Source organism: Dendrobates tinctorius, unplaced genomic scaffold (assembly GCF_039654945.1).
Source record: "Dendrobates tinctorius isolate UK_male_01 unplaced genomic scaffold, ASM3965494v1 ptg000029l, whole genome shotgun sequence".
NCBI lineage: Eukaryota > Metazoa > Chordata > Amphibia > Anura > Dendrobatidae > Dendrobates > Dendrobates tinctorius.
This window is the reverse complement of record NW_027361697.1, coordinates 49,706,209-49,727,370: the sequence shown is the minus strand read 5'-3', so window position 1 is coordinate 49,727,370 and position 21,162 is coordinate 49,706,209. Positions and strand designations below refer to the sequence as shown.

The window sequence follows — 21,162 nt, the reverse complement described above, 5'->3', positions numbered from 1 at the left end:
CTGATAAAGCCCCGCGCCAGGTTCTCCAGGATATATTGGGACATTGCCTCTGTCTCCAGAAGAGACAATGGGTAGACACAACCTCGAGGAGATTCTGTGCCCGGCAGGAGGTCAATCGGGCAATCATAGGGACGGTGCGGCGGGAGTGTCTCCGCAGACTTCTTAGAGAAGACGTCCGCATACTGATGGTAAGGTTCAGGAAGCATGGAGAGATCTGTAGGCAGCTCTGTAGACGCTACCTGAAGACTGTCCCTTAGACACCTTCCCTCGCAGTCCTTGCTCCAGCCCAGTATTCTCCCCGACGCCCAATCAATGTGAGGGGAGTGACAACGAAGCCAGGGAACCCCGAGAAGTACCTGATCGATGCCATGAGGCATAATAAGCAAGGACAGGGTCTCCCAATGTGAGGAGGACATGGCGAGACTGAGTGGGACCGTCTGATGGGTCACTTGAGACGGCAATGGTGCCCCATCCACCACCCTAATGGTCAGAGGTTGTGGGAGTAATACCAGGGGAATAGAGTGACTCTGGGCAAAACTCGAGGACATAAAGTTCCCCTCGGCCCCGGAGTCCAGAGTAACCTCTGCCTCCCAGGTGGAGGAACCATTATCCAGAGTACCCCGGAATACCGGCTTAGGCGAAAAGGGCTCCATCTGGGACTGGCCACCACCTACAACCATGGAATGGGGTCGTCCCTTTGGCAGCTGAGGACATGTGCCAGCCGAGTGGCCAAAGTGTCGGCAGTGATAACAGCGCACAGACCCCCCCACCTGACGTGGCTTAGTACCGGTGCGAGATAACTCCATGGGCTCGATGGAGGGAGGCTCCTGAGCGGAATGGCTCAGCGGTTCGGTAAAGGTGGGAGCCAGGTTAATCTTACGTCTGGATTGAGTCCTCTCCAGCCCGCGCTCTGTGAACCGGAGATCAATACGGCTGGAGACGGAGATCAATTCCTCCAGAGTTGTGGGAATATCTCGGGTGGCTAGAGCATCCTTGACGTGCTCAGCTAGGCTTCTCCAGAACACTGGGACTAACACTTTGTCCGGCCACTCCAGTTCGGAAGCCAATGTCTGAAACCGGACAGCATAATGGCTAACCGAGAGTGACCCTTGTGTTAATGCTAACAGTTGGAGAGCCGTATCGTGTGTGACCCGTGGTCCCAAGAAGACCTGCTTGAGCGCCGCGAGGAACTGAGCAGGCCCCTGAACCACGGGATCATCACGTTCTCACAACAGTGTGGCCCACTGCAATGCCTGGCCAGCTAACAAGGAGACAATAAAGCCCACCTTGGCCCGCTCTGTAGGAAACCGTGCAGTCAGCAACTCCAGGTGAATGGAGCACTGACTGACGAATCCCCTACAGGTGGCGCTCTCACCCGAAAACTTATCGGGGAGCGGGAGGGAAGAGATTGTTGGCGAGGGCAAAAGTGTGGGCACACGTGAGACGGCTTCAGCGACCGTCTGGGCGGCAGCTAGCGCAGCATTCGCAGCTGAGTTGGTGCTCTCGATAGCCGCCAACCTGCTCTCCAGCTGCCGAATGTAGCGCTGCAGCTGCTGCGCGTCTGCCATTGTCAGCCAGACCCTGGCGCTAGTGTAATGTTAGGACGGCGGAACGCACCAAATATAAAATAACAGGAGGTGCGTTCGCCGCCCGGAGTCCACCGTGCGGTAGGTGACAAGACCGCTGCTGAACAATGGCAGATGCACCTAATCAATGAGGTACTGCGCTCGGGTTAACGTCACCCGAACGCTAAGGACGGCTCTGTTCTGGCACAGAGTTGCAAGAGGCAATGTGATGCCGAGACGCGGCTCTGTTAATGTCACAGAGACCTGCATGTGGTGTCGCAACAGCGACCAAGAGTAGCTGCGGTTAGTGCAGCGCAGCGGCAGTTAAAGCCGCAGACGTCGGTGCTGAGACACGGGCGCCGACGGACGCTAGTGTAGGCGCGGATCACGTGGCGTGTAGCTTGCCACAAGCTGAGACTGACTATCCAACTCTCTGTCACCATTCGTAATATCCGAGGGAAGGGGTTTCATAATGCGTCAGTCACCAGTCCACACATCCGTCACCATACACACACACACACAGCATAATATGCTACACTAGTGCATCGCCGAGCCGCCATGCGGGCTTTTTATAGCGATGCGCTTCCGGGACCTTCCATTAGCTTGGGAAGGACCAATCAGATCCGACGTAGGACCTGAGCATGTGACCCCTGCTCTCCAGTGAGAGGTCAAGTTGCGGGCATGCCCAGTAGCACGGCATGAGGACTTAGCCTCAGGAGCAGTTCCCTGCAGAGCAGGTTGCGCTGCTATTACTGCACCAGAGGTGGCAGCAACATCCAGGCTGTCAGAGCGAGTCTGAGCAGCAAGCCTGGCTCACCGTGTTTGCTGAGCAACACCCGGAGCGGTTGAGGAAGAATGGGAGACCGCAGGATGTCTGGCTCTGGACTCCCGCTGTGCAGTCCCAGGAATCCGACGCCTAACAGCCTGGAGCAAAAGTGGGAGCAGGGCGCCGGTGTGCATCAGCGGAGGACCTCATTCTCTCCTTGCAGGCCCGAATGGCATCCTGAGTGCGGTCCCAAATGTCACGTGCCTCTGCCACCCTATTTGCTGGATGACACGGGCACAGGGACACGCCAATGCTGGCCGTAATTAAGGAGGAATGGGGTCTGACCGGTGGAATTGGCCACAGCATTGTTCAAAGTGAACTCTGTCCATGGCAGCAAGGATGCCCAGTCATCCTGCCTGGCCGAGACAAAATGTCGTAGATATGTGACCAGGGTCTGGTTGGCTCTGTCTACCAACCCGTTCGTCTTGGGGTGATAGTCCTAGAAGAGGTTCAGCTCAATACTGAGCAGGTGACATGGCGCTCTCCAAAACCGAGACGCAAACTGGGGACCCCGATCGCTGACAATCTTGTCCGGAATGCCATGTAGGCATGCTTAATGAACAACGCTGCCAGGCCCCCCCATGCAGAAGGTAACCGGGAGAGTGACACCAGGTGCACCATCTTGGAGAAATGGTCGGTGACAACCCAAATGACTGTGCTGCCACTGGACTTGGGCAGTCCCACCACAAAGTCCATCCTGACCATCTCCTAGGGCCTGTCCACTACTAGCAGGGGGTAGAGTAGGCCAGCGGGTCGTTGCCGAAGGGACCGATTCTGGGCGCAAGAGACGCACGCTCGAATACAGTCCCTGACATCATGGGCCATATGCAGCCACCAGTACATCCTCGCCAGAAGCTCAGAGGTCCCAAAATGTCCACCCACCCTGGAGGAGTGAGCCCAAGAGAGGGCAGAAACAAATGTCTTGCCTGGAGGTACTGACTCAAGGGCGACCAGAGCCACGGTCCTCAGATGGGACTATCAGCCAAGGCTCCTCTTCCGATGCCACCACGGAGCGGGAGAGAGCATCGGCCTGGACGTTCTTCTCCCCGGAGAGAAAATGCAGGGTGAAGTGGAACTGGGAGAAGAACAAGGACCATCTGGCTTGGCGAGAATTAAGCAGCTGGGCTGTTTGCAAATACACCAAGTTTTTGTGGTCGGTGAACACATGGAAAGGGTGGCGAGCCCCCTCCACGAGGTGTCTCCACTCCGAGGCCAACTTCATTGTTGGCAACTCCCTGATGGAATAACTCCTCTCCGCCGGTGTGAAGGTCTTAGAGAAAAAGAAGTATGGCTACTTCCGACCTTGCGTGTCCTTCTGGTAAAGGACCGCTCCAGCACCGACGGAAGAGGCATCCACCTCCAGGATGAAGGGCCTATCTACATCGGGACGATGTAGAATGGGGGCGCTAGCGAAGCGGGACTTAATGGAGAAGGCCTTGGAGACAGGTTCCGACCACAACTTGGGATTTGCTCCCTTCTTGGTGAGGGCCACCAAGGGGGCTACCAAAGTCAAGAAGTGGGGGATGAATTGTCGATAGTAGTTAATGAACCCCATAATGCGCTGCACCGTTTTGAGAGAATGGGGCTCCTGCCAATCCATCACCGCCTGCAGCTTGGCAGGATCCATGGCCAATCCCTGGGCGGAGATGATATAGCCCAGGAAAGGCAAGGACTTCTGCTCAAATACACACTTCTCCAACTTGGCGTAGAGGGAGTTTGCCCGCAGGAGGTCGAAAACTTTGCAAACGTCTCTCCGGTGGGAGTCAATATCTGGAGAGTAGATGAGGATACCATCCAGATAGACTACTAACGAGGTGGTAAGCATATCCCGGAAGATATTGTTCACAAAGTCTTGGAAGATGGCCGGAGCATTACAGAGCCCGAAGGGCATCACCAGGTATTCATAGTGCCCATCACTGGTGTTAAAGGCCATCTTCCATTTGTCCCCCTCACGGATGCGAATCAGGTTGTAAGCCCTCCGCATATCAAGTTTGATAAACACTCTCGCTCCCCGTAGCCTATCAAACAGCTCCGATATCAGGGGCAGGGGGTATTTATTCTTAACAGTGATAGTGTTAAGACCCCTGTAATCGATGCAGGGACGCAGTTCTCCGTTCTTGCTGGGAACGACGTCTTTGCTGAGCAGGCTCCTCTGCAGCTGGGACTGAATGGGAGACCGCAGGAGGCAAGGCTCGAGATTCCTCCTGTGCAGGGACAGGAATCCGACGCCTAACATACACCTCGTACACGTGCGGCTCTGCTCCATACACCTTGTACACACACAGCTCTGCTCCGTACACACACACAGCTCTGCTCCATCCACCCTGTAAACCCCCCCTTACCCCACACATAAACTTCCCTCATTCAGAACGATGACAACCAACACAGCAGAGTCTTGCATACACTGAGGCCTGTTCGCACAGGACCTGTGGTGAGGTCACGGGAGGAGTCAGGGGTCACATGATCAGGGGGCCCTGACTCCTTCCCTCCTGTGACCTCATCAATTACAAGCCTCTGCACGCTACCAGCAGCACCAGCGTGCAGAGGCTAAATTGTAGGTGCTGCGTGTAGCAGAGCGCATAATGCCGCCCCCTGTGCACAGCAGCTGGCTCAACTTGCCTCATTATAGATACCACAGGGAGGCTATTAATAATAAAGCTCATCCATTAAAGCAATACATAAACCAAAGAAAAAAATGGAGCCGGGAGCAAAAAATAAAATATAACAATGACAAAAAGACGGCTCTCCCTATGTTATTCCTGAAATACAAAGGCACACAGTATCCTCACAGTGTTTACATAAAGTGCATAAAAATAGTCCCAAAAATAGGACTAGGCCAAGTATATAAAGAGGAATATATAATCAAATGTTAATTACTGCCAGTATCAAAAAGGAGATAAAAAGTATCTGCCAGGGTGAGAGTTATGAGAGTGATCCTCAAGTAGAAATCTAATAATCACAGGCAAGAAGGCTGTCAGCCAGTGTAAAACGCAATAGATACTGAAAGGAATAGAGCCAGAGATAAATGAATGCCAAAGAGTCAATAATGAATATATGGGCAAATATAGTGTGGACTGCGGGACCCCTACGCGCGTTTCGCTTCTTCGGGGGGACGTCTTTTTGTCATTGTTATATGCCTTTGTTTAGATACTGCAATTTGTACCATTACCTAAACCTGTGTGTGGTCACTGGGTGTCGCCGATTCCCTTATTTTGTAATTTTTACACTAATCTTTTTCAAAATTATATTTATTCTATTGAGTATAACAATAAAAAATGTGATATTTTATTTTTTGCTCCCGGCTCCATTTTTTTCTTTGGTTTATATATTGCCTCATTATAGGTGCGCCCCTGGACGTCATGCAGCGGACACAACGGGTACACCAACGTCTGTTGACGCCTCTTGATTGACTGGCATTACATATAGATACTGCGGTGCAAGGAGGCAGAGACTGCACCAGGCTCCCTAATCCATGAGGCCGCTTGCAGCATCTGCGACCTCGTTATGACCCTGGATACATCCATTTCTTTTTACGGACAGGGGGAAAAGTGTCTGAGAGCAATGGAACTCCGCAGTTATTAGCCCTCCTCTGCATAGGTGCCACCTAGGGACACGCACTTTTCCCATCTCTTTAAGCAACTGTAAACACCTCACATGTAGAATTCGACAGGTCGCTCCAAAGCCAGACATGGCGGCAGTGCTCTCATGACGGCATTGGTGAGTAGCAAGGATGGCGGGAGTAACGTTAATGATGACACTGACTGGCAGCAGGGACGGAAGTCATCATATCATTACAGCGCTGTTTGGCGGAAATGACGTTATGACGGCGCTGGTTGGCAGCAGGTATTGCGGGAGGAGTGTCATTCTGTCACTGGCTGGCAGCAGTGTGTCATTACGGCGCTGATTGGCAGCAGGGATGTGGAAGTGACGTTACATGGCGTTGGTTGGCAGCTGAGACGGCGGAAGAGACGTTTATAAGGCGTTGGTTGGCAGCACCAACCGTGGTCGTGGGAGTTATGTTATTACGTCGCTGGTTGGCAGCTGGGATCGCGGAAGTGACGTCTGATGGCGTTGGTTGGCAACATGTGTTGCGGGAGTGAAGCGCTTTCGACACTGATTGGCAGCATGTATGGCTGTAGAGACGTCACTCCGGCGCTAGGTGGCATTATGTTCGGTGGTATTGGTGCGGGATCTCGCAGAATTATACTGGAGGCCTCCAGTAATGCGAGAATGGAGTTCGTGGGCAGGAAAACGCTGCTTGTTCGGCATCTCCCGTCTGAACTAAGTCCGGAGGAGCAAAGACAGCTGCTGGAGAAGAGCGGGGAGGAAAGCGTGCGGTTGTGTTCTGGGAGGACTCGCGGGATTTTGGTAAAAGACACAGTCACCGGGTGCAGAGGTTCCGTGTCCACTGAATGGGCCCAGGGAGCAGCCAGGCTGACAGTGCGTCTACCAGCAGGAAGCGCCAGGAGAGGACAGGGCTGTGACTGCTCAGAATGGCGCTGTAGTATGGGACAGTTATGTGAGGGGTGGGCCAATAGCAGGAAGGACTGATTATATGGCGTAGGGGGATAGTCGGAAGGAACCAGTGTGTGGGGTCGGGGGCAGTGGGGAGCGCCTGTCGTGTGGGGTCGGGGGCAGCGGGGAGGGCCTGTCATGTGGGGTCGGGGGCAGCAGGGAGGGCCTGTCGTGTGGGATCGGGGGCAGCGGGGAGGGCCTGTCGGGGGCAGCGGGGAGGGCTTGTCGTGTGGGATCGGGGGCAGCGGGGAGGGCCTGTCGGGGGCAGCGGGGAGGGCCTGTCGTGTGGGGTCGGGGGCAGCAGGGAGGGCATGTTGTGGGGTCGGGGGCAACAGGGAGGGCCTGTCGTGTGGGGTCGGGGGCAGCGGGGAGCGCCTGTCGTGTGGGGTCGGGGGCAGCGGGGAGGGCCTGTTGTGGGGTCGGGGGCAGCGGGGAGGGCCTGTCGTGTGGGGTCGGGTGCAGCGGGGAGGGCCTGTCGTGTGGGGTCGGGGGCAGCGGGGAGGGCCTGTCGTGTGGGGTCGGGGGCAGCGGAGAGCGCCTGTCGTGTGGGGTCGGGGGTAGCAGGGAGGGCCTGTTGTGGGGTCGGGGGCAGTGGGGAGAGCCTGTCGTGTGGGGTCGGGTGCAGCGGGGAGGGCCTGTCGTGTGGGGTCGGGGGCAGCAGGGAGGGCCTGTCGTGTGGGGTCGGGGGCAGCAGGGAGGGCCTGTCGTGAGGGGTCGGGGGCAGCGGGGAGCGCCTGTCGTGTGGGGTCGGGGGCAGCGGGGAGGGCCTGTCGTGTGGGGTCGGGGGCAGCGGGGAGGGCCTGTCGTGTGGGGTCGGGGGCAGCGGGGAGGGCCTGTCGTGTGGGGTCGGGGGCAGCAGGGAGGGCCTGTCGTGGGGTCGGGGGCAGCAGGGAGCGCCTGTCGTGTGGGGTCGGGGGCAGCGGGGAGCACCTGTCGTGTGGGGTCGGGGGCAGCGGGGAGCGCCTGTCGTGTGGGGTCGGGGGCAGCGGGGAGCGCCTGTCGTGTGGGGTCGGGGCAGCGGGGAGCGCCTGTCGTGTGGGGTCGGGGGCAGCGGGGAGGGCCTGTCGTGTGGGGTCGGGGGCAGCGGGGAGGGCCTGTCGCGTGGGGTCAGGGGCAGCGGGGAGCGCCTGTCGTGTGGGGTCGGGGGCAGCGGGGAGCGCCTGTCGTGTGGGGTCGGGGGCAGCGGGGAGCACCTGTCGTGTGGGTTCAGGGGCAGCGGGGAACGCCTGTCGTGTGGGGTCGGGGGCAGCGGGGAGCGCCTGTCGTGTGGGGTCGGGGGCAGCGGGGAGCGCCTGTCGTGTGGGGTCGGGGGCAGCGGGGAGCACCTGTCGTGTGGGGTCGGGGGCAGCGGGGAGCGCCTGTCGTGTGGGGTCGGGGTCAGCGGGGAGCGCCTGTCGTGTGGGGTTGGGGTCATCGGGGAGCGCCTTTCGTGTGGGGTCGGGGCCACACACTTGAACCACACAGGCTCTGCCAATATGACAATATATCTATTCCAAATAGAACTAAAATTCAAATTGTGCCCCTTCATTTCTGAGCTCTGCCATTTGTCCATACCAAACTTTTAGAGTACGTGTGGGGTATTGACACAGTCAGAAGGATGTGGGTAGCAAACTGTGGGTACACTTTTTGGTGTTATCTCTTGCAAAAGTGAGTAATTTGGGGCTAAATCAAGATTTTTGTGAAAAAAATGAACCTTTTTTAATATGACAACCTACTGTCATCAAATTCTGTGTAGTTTCTGTGGGTCAAAATGCTCACTAGACCCCTGCATGAAATCCATGAAGGGTGTAGTTTCCAAAATGGGGTCACTTGTGAGGAGTTTCTGCTGTTTAGGCACCTTAGGCCCTTGCAAATATGAAATGGTACCCGCCATTTCTTTCAGGCAAATTTGTGTTCCAGAATTAAAAAATTGCTCCTTCCATTCCACGCTCTGCTGTTTGTCTAAACAGAATTTTTTGATTACATGTGGGATATTGTCAAGCCCGAAAGAGCAAGGGTAGCAAATTTTAAGGTCCACTCTTTGGTGTTATCTCTTGCAAAAGTGAGAAATTTGTGGGTAAAGCAAAATTTGTGTGAAAAAAATGAACTTTTTCAATATGACAACTTAATGTCATCTAATTCTGTGTACTACCTGTGGGTTCAAAATGGTCACTATACCCCTGAATAAAATCCTTCAGAGGTGTAGATTCCAACATAGAGTGACTTTGATTGATTTCTGCTGTTTAGACACCTTAAGGATATGCGAACAAGATCATATACAGACTTGGGAGTAATAATCACGTCTGAGCATATAATCCATTAAAAACAATTTTATTTTAATTATAGTAATAAAATCGACCTACCCAGTGTAAATAATTGGTCAAAAAAACAAATAAATGTGAGCGCAGACCAAATTGATAACAAGTATACACAGAACCCTACAATAGTCCTAATTGACTCCTGTCTAGCACTGGAGGTTGGCACCCTAAGAGCTTGATTTTTTTGGCACCCCCAGTCAACAAGGACTATCCCTTATTTCCCTAGATGTCCCTACCAATAGACAGGTGGGAAAACATACAGATAAGAGATACGAGATGAAAAAAACAAATTCTGAGGGAAAAAGGTAGCTTATATAAATGTAGATGTAATCCCCTGTAGGTACTCTGTGGGTTATACAGATTCAATAATGACAGCTAACCTGAATATAGATTAAACATCCATCCCTATGACAACTCCTAAAGGACAAAAAAGAATTTCTTGGCTGATATTACCATTTCCCTGGCCTAAAACATGATAGTACGCTCAGGGATTAGATTTACCATATACAGTGATTATTAAACAGATACAACTTGGTACAATGTCATATAACCATTCAGGAGACTTATCAAAGAGAAGATTCCCCACTGTCACGGTTCATCAGGAGGCCTGGTTGATAGCGGCGATGCCAAAAATGCAAGGTGCCATGAAAGAATATTAGCATACTGTCATGTCGGACACTGTTCGCACCAGGGTGTCCGGCAGACAGTGGTAATACCCCATCCTACCACTTGGTTCTCAGCGGCGTTGGTTGGTCTTCTGATCCGGCTTGGATTGGGTTAACCAGGTTGTCATTCTGGCTGAGGGCTTAGCCACGCCCTCTGTCTTTAAATTGTCCTGCGTGACTATGGGCGTCGCCGACTATAGCTCTTGCCTTGTGCTAGCGATACCGGTCTGGAGTGGTGGTCTAAGGAGCATACGGTTTCTGGTGTAGTATATTCCGCTGTTGCCATTTTTCCTCCCTGTGTTGTATTTTTTGGTTGCCCTTGCACATTATTGTATTCTCCTGTGTGTACGAGGTGTGGTGCGTTTCCTTTATCCCTGTGCATACTTATTTGTGGGATCTGGTGTTTGGTCTCCTCACTGGGTGGAGGGTGGTGGGTTCAGCTTAGGGCTGGACAGGAGACAAGGACAGGGTGGAGGCCCAGGCAGGCACACCTTCAGTGTAAACCCTGGGTTGAGGGACAGACAGGGTATCCCCTAGTCTGAGGGACACCGCAGGGGCCCCAGGGTTTCAGCCTAAAGTTACCTAGGCTTCCCATTACATTATAGTTGGCCCAAAAAAAAAAAAAAGGATTATTTACCATGGATCCTATAGTCTCCATAACCAAGCAGCTGGAGGCTCTGTCCATACAGGTCACTGAACTGAGGGGGGCAGTCCAGCAACAAGGCCTGTCAGTTCCTGCTGTGCAAACTGAGGCAGCAGTCAGGGCAGCTGAACCCAAGTTACCTCTTCCTGAACGATTTTCTGGTGATCGCTGTAAGTTCGTTGTATTTCGTGAATCCTACAAATTGTATTTTCGTATGCGTCCACTCTCCTCAGGAAATGAGGCTCAGCGTGTGGGCTTGGTAATTTCCTTGCTGAGTGGTGATCCACAAGCATGGGCTTTTTCACTACCTTCTGATTCACCAGCATTTGAGTCCGTAGACTTTTTTTTTTCTGCTCTTGGTTTAATCTATGACGATCCTGACAGACTGGCGTTAGCAGAGTCTAAAATACGCTCTCTACTCCAGGGTGAGCGACTGGCGGAGGATTATTGTACGGAATTTCGTCGCTGGGCTGTGGACACTCAATGGAATGACCCTGCACTAAGGAGTCAATTTTTGCATGGGGTTTCTGGAAGGGTTAAACAAGCTCTGCTAATGTATGAGACTCCTGCCTCTCTGGAGGCTGCTATGGTGCTTGTAGTACGCATTGATCGCCGCTTTTGTCAGAGGTCGCAGGAGACATTGCTTGTGGGGGCGGGGGCAGTCTCTGGTGAGGTTGCCTCGGGTGAATCCGTGGAACCTATGCAGATCGCTGGTATATCACATACACATAATAACAAGCATAAATGTCCCTTGCCCAGAAAGCAAGGGGTCTGTTTTTTGTGGCAAAAAAGGACATTTTATTAATGCTTGCCCCCTGGTACCTAAGAAAGACGTGCCGGCGGAAAACTGCTAGGCTCAGAGGGTTTGGAGGAGTCTAGTCTGAGCCTTTGCATATCCTCCGTGGTGATCTCCCAGTGTATGCTCCCTGCCAAGGTAGTAATCGGGGGCCAAGAGCTGTCGATTACTGTATTTGTAGATAGTGGTTCAGCCGCTAATCTAATTGATGAAAAGTTTGCGCGTACAGTGGGATTTAAGGTGGAGACGCTGCCTAATCCTATCCGGGTGGTTACCATCAATGCCTCCCCTCTCTCACAAGGGGAGATTAAAGAGTTTGTGGCTGATGAAAAACTCCACATTGGGGTTCTACACTCTGAGCGGGTAACATGTAAGGTGCTCAGTAATTTACCTGCTCAGGTAGTTCTGGGGTTTCTATGGTTGTCTATGCACAATCCGGTGATTGACTGGAAGACCCAGGACATAATCCAGTGGAGCAGATATTGCCAGGAGAGTTGTCTGGCCACATGTATCTCCGCTGTGACTCCCAGCATCCCGGAGCCACTGCTGGACTTTGCTCATGTATTTTCTGAAAGAGGTTGTTCAGAGCTGCCACCGCACCGACCCTATGACTGTGCTATTAGGTTAAAACCGGGGGCCAAGTTACCGAAAGCCAGGATGCTTAATATCTCAGGTCCTGAGAGGCAAGCTCTCAAAGAATACATTGCAGAAAGTCTAAGCAAAGGGCACATCAGGCCTTCATCATCTCCATTGGCGGCGGGGTTTTTCTTTGTCAAGAAGAAAGATGGCGGATTACGCCCGTGTCTGGATTTCAGGGAACTCAACCAGATTACGGTTCGTGACCCATACCCAATGCCACTGATACCCGATTTGTTCAACCAGGTGTCTGGTGCCAAATGGTTCTCCAAGCTTGACCTCAGGGGGGCGTACAATCTCATAAGAGTCCGTCAAGGGGATGAATGGAAGACGGCATTTAATACCCCTGAGGGTCATTTTGAGAATTTGGTGATGCCATTTGGGTTGACAAGCGTGCCAGCAGTATTTCAACATTTCATAAATGATGTCTTTTCTCATCTCTTGGGGAAATTTGTTATTATATACCTTGATGACATTCTTATTTACTCACGCGACCGTGATGCACACATAGAGCATGTTAGGCAGGTATTGCAGTTGCTCAGGGAGAACAAGCTCTATGCCAAGCTTGAGAAATGTGTATTTGCCGTCCAAGAATTACCTTTTTTGGGTTATGTAATTTCCGCCTCAGGGTTTAAAATGGACACCGCTAAGGTGCAAGCGGTGCTGCAGTGGGATCGACCTGATAATCTCAAGGTGCTTCAGCGATTCCTGGGCTTTTCCAATTATTATAGGAAATTTTTCTATGATTGCTAAACCGCTCACCGACATGACTAAAAAAGGTACCAATTTTTCTGACTGGTCTGAGGCTGCTGTGCGCGCGTTTGAATTCCTAAAAAACAGTTTTGCTTCAGCTCCCATCCTGGTTCAGCCTGATGTCTCCATACCATTTACCGTGGAGGTGGATGCATCTGAGGTTGGAGTGGGGGCGGTACTGTCTCAGGGTCCATCCTTGGGCAAATTGCATCCGTGTGCCTACTTCTCCAAGAAGCTGTCGCCTGCCGAGCGTAATTACGATATTGGTAACAGGGAATTGTTGGCCATCAAGTTGGCATTTGAGGAATGGCGACACTTCTTGGAGGGGGCTGTCCATCAGATTACTGTTATAACAGACCATAAAAATCTGCTTTATTTAGAGTCTGCTAAACACCTGTCCCCCAGACAGGCTCGCTGGGCGTTATTCTTCACCCGGTTCAATTTTTTTGTAACATACCAACCAGGTTCTAAGAATACTAAGGCGGACGCCTTGTCCAGATGTTTTCCGGGTGGAGAGTCAAGGGAGGATCCGGTGCCTATCCTCCAAAAGGGAGTTGTGGTCTCGGCTCTCACGACAGAAGTTGAGGCAGAGATTGCTGAGGCTCAGGAGGAGGTACTGCCGGATCTGCCTCCTAATAAATCATTTGTGCCACTACACCTACGCTTAAAGGTGTTAGGGGAACATCGCGATACTGTCCTGGCGGGCCACCCAGGGGTTAAGGGCACTCTGGAACTTGTATCATGTCGTTTTTGGTGGCCCAAAATCCGGCAGGACGTGGCCTCATATGTGTCAGCCTGTACCACGTGCGCACGGGCCAAGACACCACGCTCCCATCCTGCTGGCACGTTGCATCCTCTCTGTGTGCCCAGTAAGCCATGGACTGAGATTTCCATGGATTTCATTACTGATTTGCCCTCCCCAGCTGGGAACACGGTCATTCTGGTAATAGTTGATCGGTTCTCTAAAATGTCGCATTTCGTTGCTTTGCCATCTTTGCCCAATGCGAAGACCCTTGCTCAGGTATTTATTCGCGAGGTGGTCAGACTTCATGGTGTCCCGTCTGACATTGTATCTGATAGAGATACACAATTTGTGGCAACATTTTGGAGAGCTTTTTGTTCACGCCTAGGGATTAAATTGTCTCATTCATCGGCTTTCCATCCGCAGTCGAATGGGCAGACTGAGCGTATGAACCAAAACCTGGAACAATACTTACGCTGTTTTGTGTCTGACAATCAGGAAGAGTGGTCGGCGTTTCTTCCTCTGGCTGAATTTGCGATAAACAATCATTGTCAGGAATCGTCTGGGGAATCTCCTTTCTTTTGTGTTTATGGTCAACATCCCCAATTCTGTACCTTGCGCCAAGGGTGATCTGCGGGAGTCCCTGAGGAGGACCAGTTGGGAGCACAATTGTCATCCGTTTGGAGGAGAGTAAAGCAGCGCTTGCTGAATGTAGGTTCTAGGTACAAACGTGTGGCTGACGGTAGACGTGTGCCAGGTCCGGACCTGTGTGTGGGTGATTGGGTGTGGTTGTCTACAAGGAACATCAAACTCAAAATACCATCGCTTAAGTTGGGTCCCAGGTTCATTGGTCCATTTAGGATCTCCGCAATTATCAACCCTGTGGCATTTCGTTTGGAGTTACCTGCTGTATACAAGATACATAATGTGTTTCACAAGGCGTTACTTAAGAAAGTCGTGGGTGCTGTTGATGTCTCTCCCGTGCCACCACCTCCCGTCTTGGTGGATGGCACGTTGGAGTTTGAGGTGTCCAAGGTGGTTGACTCTCGGGTAGTGCGTCGCACTCTACAGTACCTGGTCCACTGGCGTGGCTATGGTCCTGAGGAGAGGACTTGGGTGCCGACTTCGGACATACATGCAGACCGACTGATTACAGGGTTTCATCGCCGCCATCCGGACAAGCCGGGTCCTCGACATTGTGAGGTTCCTGGGGTCCCTCGTAGAAGGCGGGGTACTGTCATGTTGGACACTGTTCGCACCAGGGTGTCCGGCAGACAGCAGTAATACCCCATCCTACCACTTGGTTCTCAGCGGCGTTGGTTGGTCTTCTGATCCGGCTTGGATTGGGTTAACCAGGTTGTCATTCTGGCTGAGGGCTTAGCCACGCCCTCTGTCTTTAAATTGTCCTGCGTGACTATGGGCGTCGCCGACTATAGCTCTTGCCTTGTGCTAGCGATACCGGTCTGGAGTGGTGGTCTAAGGAGCATACGGTTTCTGGTGTAGTATATTCCGTTGTTGCCATTTTTCCTCCCTGTGTTGTATTTTTTGGTTGCCCTTGCACATTATTGTATTCTCCTGTGTGTACGCGGTGTGGTGCGTTTCCTTTATCCCTGTCCATACTTATTTGTGGGGTCTGGTGTTTGGTCTCCTCACTGGGTGGAGGGTGGTGGGTTCAGCTTAGGGCTGGACAGGAGACAAGGACAGGGTGGAGGCCCAGGCAGGCACACCTTCAGTGTAAACCCTAGGTTGAGGGACAGACAGGATATCCCCTAGTCTGAGGGACACCGCAGGGGCCCCAGGGTTTCAGCCTAAAGTTACCTAGGCTTCTCATGACACATACCCCATAAGATCATAGCAAGTGGATTTAAATACCCACCATTTGCCGAAGTAATCAAAATAAACACCGCCCACCTGATGATCGAAGGATTATTCGACTGGGTTCACTGTCACCTCATGTCAAGTAAGATACCGGTTTTAGCTCTCACTTGTGCCGGTGTGCCTTCCAGACTGGAGCGCAACAATACCCATTGGAAATGCTCCTGATGACATTTCCTTCCTCCTCGATATCCAGGCTCTAACTCCGTAGGATACAGTGTATATTGTGCATTCCACTCTGTGGAATCACGTTTATGTCTGGAAGCACAATGTCGTCACTTCGTGTTGTGACTCCTTGATGATATTAACTGGCACCCTCTGAACAGTAACGTGAGTTCAACACTGTGGAACGCAAGAATAACATCCTATGCAAATCTAGGCATGCGCGCTGAAGCATTAACATGTATTACCATTGCCTAGAAAAATTAATTATTCTTGCACTTATAAAATAGCAAAAAGGTATTTAGATACAAAATTGTTAGGCGTCAGGTTCCTGCAGCTGCACAGCGGGAATCCAGAGCCTTGCATCCAGCAGTCTCCCATTCTCCTCCGACCGTTCAGGAGCCTGCACAACAATCTCGGCGTCTCAGACGCTCTGCTCAGACCAGCTCTGTAGGACTGGTTGCTGCTGCCACCTCTGGGTCAGCAATAGCAGCGCAGGCTCTCCTGCAGCAAGCCACGCCAAGTCCTCTCGTAGCGCTTCTGGGCATGCTCATGAGACGATCTCCCATTGGAGATCGGCAGTCACGTGCTCAGGTCCTTCTCCTGATCTGATTGGTCCATCCCAGAGATCTGGAAGGTCCCGCATGGCTATAAAAGGTCTGCATTGCCACTTGCCATGCGCTAGTATAGACTATACTTGCTACTGTGTGAATGATGATGGATGTATGTACCTGCGAATGACTCATTAAGATCCCCTCCCTCTGATATTACGTGTGTGGATAGGGACTTAGTCTTAGAGTCAGCGCCAGTCAGTGGCACGCTTCAGGCCACATTGCACATCTACACAGTGCTAGCGTCCGACGGTGCGCCCCCTCTTGGGCATTGTCGTACAGCTGCTGGATCAGTCGCCGCGCTGCAGTCAGCAGCACTTGAGGCATCCACGGTAGCAACGCTGCATGCACGGTAGGTCTAGACGGACACCGTGCGTGCATACCGCTGAGACCTGTGAGGTCAACAGGCTCGGCATTTATGTTTATGCCTTAAGGCGCCTCTGTGAACATAACAGAGTATGCCCAGTGCACACCGGGTGATGTTCAACCCGTGTGCGATATACCGCTATATTGTGCGTCTGCCATTATATAGCAGCAGTTTAACACCTCTGCACGGTGGACCCCGGGTGGCGAACGCACTATTATTTTATATTTAGTGCATTCCACCATCCCTAACATTATACTAGCGCCAGGGTCTGGCTAGTAATGGCGGACCTGCAGCAGCTACAGCGGCACATTCGGCAGCTAGAGAGCAGGTTGGCAGCAATTGAGAGCTCCACCTCAGCTGCGAATGCTACTATGGCCGCTGCCCAGACAGTCGCAGAGGCTGTCTCGCGTGTGCCCACTTCCACGCCTGTGCCGACAATGTCCCGCCTCCCGTGGCCCGATAAATTTTCTGGTGACAGCGCCACCTGCAGGGGTTTCGTGAGCCAGTGCTCTGTTCAGCTTGAGTTACTGGTCGCGCAATTTCCTACAGAGCGGGCGAAAGTGGGGTTTATGGTCTCCCTCTTGTCGGGCAGGGCGTTAGAATGGGCCACGCCGTTATGGGAGCGTGGTGACCCTGTGTGTTATGATTGAGTCACCGTAGGAGGCAAAAACAGAAATGCTAGCTAAGTCCAGAAAACCAGAGAGGTTGGCAGCTATCGGATTGCAGACCCCTGAACCTATCAACACAACTAGCAGTAGCCGTGGGGGGTTCCTACGATGCCCTAGACCCCTCGATCACAGCCGGAGAATTAAATAGCCTAAAGACAGAAAGGGAAATCTAAACTGCCCCAGAGCAGACCCCAAAGCAAAAGGCAGCCCCCCACATATAATGACGGTGAAGCAAGAAGAAAGAACACAACACAGACAGAAAGATAGACTGAGCAAAGACTGGGCCCAAGCTAACTAGATAGGAAAGGACAGGAAGGCTGCTGTCTGCAATCCGTGAAAAACCCTATGAAAATAAGAGCCAACAGACTGACAGTGAAAAAGGCCCTGACGACGCTAGGCTTCAAAAAGACTATGTCAGTACTCAGGAATATTCTGAAGACAGAGCAACAGGCAAAAGAAGAATCAGCTCACCCCAGCAGGGAATGGCAGAATCCAGAAAAGCAAGGCAAACAAAAACACAACACAAATGCAAAAAGGCAAAGCAGAAAACTTAGCTTTAGAGGAGCAGGAATCAGACTGGTTTCCTAGAAGTCCACAGAGAAATCACCCGCAGGGCAGAAGGGCGTCGGCAGCCTTATATCCAGTCCGTGACTCCACTCAGCCAGTCATCATCATTAGACTCAGGTGCCTGATAATCAGGCTCACTACCTTCCTTTACCAGAATAGGGAGTTCACCAGACCTCAGTGACGAAGGGGAAAATGAACTCACAACAGTACCTCCCCCTTGAGGAGGGGTCACCGAACCCTCAACCACGCCACCAGGGCGATCAGGGTGAGCCCGATGAAAGGCACGCACCAATCTTTTGGCATGAATATCAGAGGCAGAGACCCAGGAATTATCCTCCTGACCATAACCCTTCAACTTAACCAAATACTGAAGTCTCCGTCTAGCCAGACGGAATCCAGTATTTTCTCTACCTCATATTCCATGTTACCTTCAACCAATACAGGGTCCGGAGGTGCCACCCCAGGAACAACTGGTTCAACAAACCTCTTCAACAAGGACTTATGGAACACATTATGGATTTTAAATGTGACAGGGAGAGCCAAACGAAAAGAGACCGGATTAATAATCTCCAAAATCTTGTAAGGTCCAATAAATCTAGGCTTAAACTTAGGAGAAGCCACCTTCATAGCAATATTTTTTGATGATAACCACACCATATCACCAATCTTAAACTGGGGACCAATGGTCCTATGTCGATTGGAAAACCGCTGGGCCTTTTCCTGGGAGAGAGATAACTTATCCACCACTTGGTCCCAGATTTGGTGCATTCTCTCCACCACAGTGTCAACACCTGGGCAGGCAGAAGGCTCCACCTGCCCTGAAGAAAATCGAGGATGAAACCCAAAGTTACAAAAAAAAGAAAAAAAAGGTGACATCAAAGTGGCAGAACTAGCTCTATTATTTAAAGCAAATTCGGCCAAGGGCAAAAATGAAACCCAATCATCCTGATCAGCGGAAATAAAACATCTTAAATACGACTCCAAGGTCTGGTTTGTTCTCTCCGTCTGCCCATTGGTCTGAGGGTGAAACGCAGAGGAGAAGGACAACTGAATTCCCAGCTTGGAACAGAAAGTCCTCCAAAATCTAGACACAAACTGAACTCCTCTGTCAGATACAATGTTCTCAGGAATCCCGTGCAAGCGAACCACCTGTTGCAAAAACAGGGGCACCAACTCAGAGGAAGATGGCAACTTAGGGAGTGGTACAAGATGAACCATCTTAGAGAACCTATCACAAATCACCCAAATAACAGTCATTCTCTGAGAGACAGGCATATCAGAGATGAAATCCATTGAAATATGGGTCCATGGCCTCCTGGGGACCGGCAAAGGCATCAACAACCCACTAGAGCGAGAACAAGGTTTAGACCGGGAGCAAGTCCCACAGGACTGCACAAAATTCCTGACATCATGAGACAAGGTGGGCCACCAAAAAGAGCGACTCACCAGATCTCTAGTACCAAAAATACCTGGATGACCAGCCAATGCAGAGCAATGAACTTCAGACATCACTCTCTTCTTCCACTGGTCAGGAACATACAACTTTCCACTGGGACAATGCTCAGGTTTGTCCTCCTGGAACTCTTGCAGAGCAAGTCTCAAATCAGGCGAGATGGCAGAAAGAACTACCCCTTCGCCTAAGATGGTAGCAGGCTTGGTCACCACAGGAGAATCAGCAAAGAAGCTCCTAGAGAGGGCGTCTGCCTTGACATTCTTAGTTCCAGGAAGAAAAGAGACCACAAAATCAAAACGTGTAAAAAACAAGGCCCAACTAGCCTGTCTAGGGTTCAAGCGTTTGGCTGACTCCAGGTAAATCAAATTCTTGTGGTCAGTGAGGACCACAACTTGATGTTTAGCTCCCTCCAACCAATGTCTCCACTCCTCAAATGCCCATTTCATGGCCAACAGTTCCCGATTCCCCACATCATAGTTACGTTCAGATGGAGAGAACTTTCGGGAAAAGAAAACACAGGGATTCATTTTAGATGTTACAGGATCCTTTTGGGACAAAACAGCTCCTGCACCAATCTCAGAAGCATCCACCTCTACCTGGAACGGGAGTGAGACATCAGGTTGCCGCAAAACCGGGGCGGAGGTAAATCTTCGCTTCAGCTCCTGAAAGGAAGCAACAGCCTCCGGAGACCAATTCAACACATCAGCACCCTTCTTAGTCAGATCAGTCAATGGCTTGGCAATACTAGAAAATTTTGCTATAAATTTCTGATAAAAATTAGCAAAACCCAAAAACTTCTGGAGGGCCTTCAAAGAAGTGGTCTGAACCCAATCATAAATGGCCTGTACCTTGGCCGGGACCATTTCAATAGTTAATGGAGACAAAATAAATCCCAAAAATGAAATCCTCTGTACTCCAAAAAGGCATTTCGATCCTTTGACATACAGGGAATTCTCCCTCAAGATCCGGAACACAGTCCGAACATGTTCCACATGAGAATCCCAATCCTTGGAGAAGATCAAAATATCATCCAGATAGATAATCAAAAATTTATCCACAAAGTCCCGGAAAATGTCGTTCATGAAGCACTGGAAGACAGAAGGGGCATTAGTGAGCCCAAAAGGCATCACCAGGTACTCAAAATGTCCCTCTGGAGTATTAAACGCCATCTTCCATTCATCCCCCTGCTTAATGCGGATAAGATTATACGCCCCCCTGAGGTCAAGCTTGGTAAACCAGCAAGCACCTCTTACTCTGGAGAATAGATCCGAAATCAGGGGTAACGGATACTGATATTTAATAGTAATTTTGTTGAGGGCACGATAATCAATACAAGGCCTTAAAGAACCATCCTTTTTGGCCACAAAAAAAAAAACCGGCACCTAAGGGTGAAGAGGATGGTCTAATATGACCCTTCTCCAACGCCTCCTTAATATAGGACCGCATAGCCTCGTGCTCGGGTACAGATAAATTGAAGAGCCGACCCTTGGGAAATTTACACCCCGGGCTCAGTTCAATTGCACAGTCATAACTCCTATGAGGAGGCAAGGACGCAGACTCATTCTCACTAAATACATCATAAAAGTCCGCCAAATAGTCAGGAACATCATGCGACTGAGGAGAGGTGGAAAAAACCGGAGCCTCACTACAGGCACACCGACAACCCCAACTCACCACAGACACAGATTTCCAATCCAAGACTGGATTATGAATTTGCAACCAGGGAAACCCCAGAACAACGGCATCATGCAGACCATGTAACACCAAAAATCTGCAATTTTCTTGATGGTCTGGGGAGACCCGCATGACCACCTGGGTCCAAAACTGAGGTTTATTTTTCGCCAAAGGAGTAGCATCAATCCCCCTCAAAGGGATAGGCGTCTGCAGAGGTGTCATAGGAAATCCACAACGTTTAGCAAAATCCAAGTCCATTAGGTTTAGCGCTGCTCCCGAATCCACAAAAGCCTTGGCGGAAAATGTGGACAGGGAGCAGATCAGAGTAATTGCCAGAAGAAACTTAG

The 21,162-nt window shown here is 51.3% G+C and overlaps 1 protein-coding gene across 1 annotated transcript in view; it reads left to right on the top strand.

The window, feature by feature from the left end:
• Positions 1 to 6,508: 6,508 nt before the first annotated feature.
• The window catches only part of RNPC3 (RNA binding region (RNP1, RRM) containing 3), a 538,973-nt gene continuing 524,319 nt past the window's right edge, over positions 6,509 to 21,162 (top strand). The window contains exon 1 of the mRNA XM_073571707.1: positions 6,509 to 6,759. Within this exon, the coding sequence (XP_073427808.1) occupies positions 6,517 to 6,759 (243 nt within the window). The 5' untranslated portion in view covers positions 6,509 to 6,516. The remainder of the gene's footprint in view (positions 6,760 to 21,162) is intronic.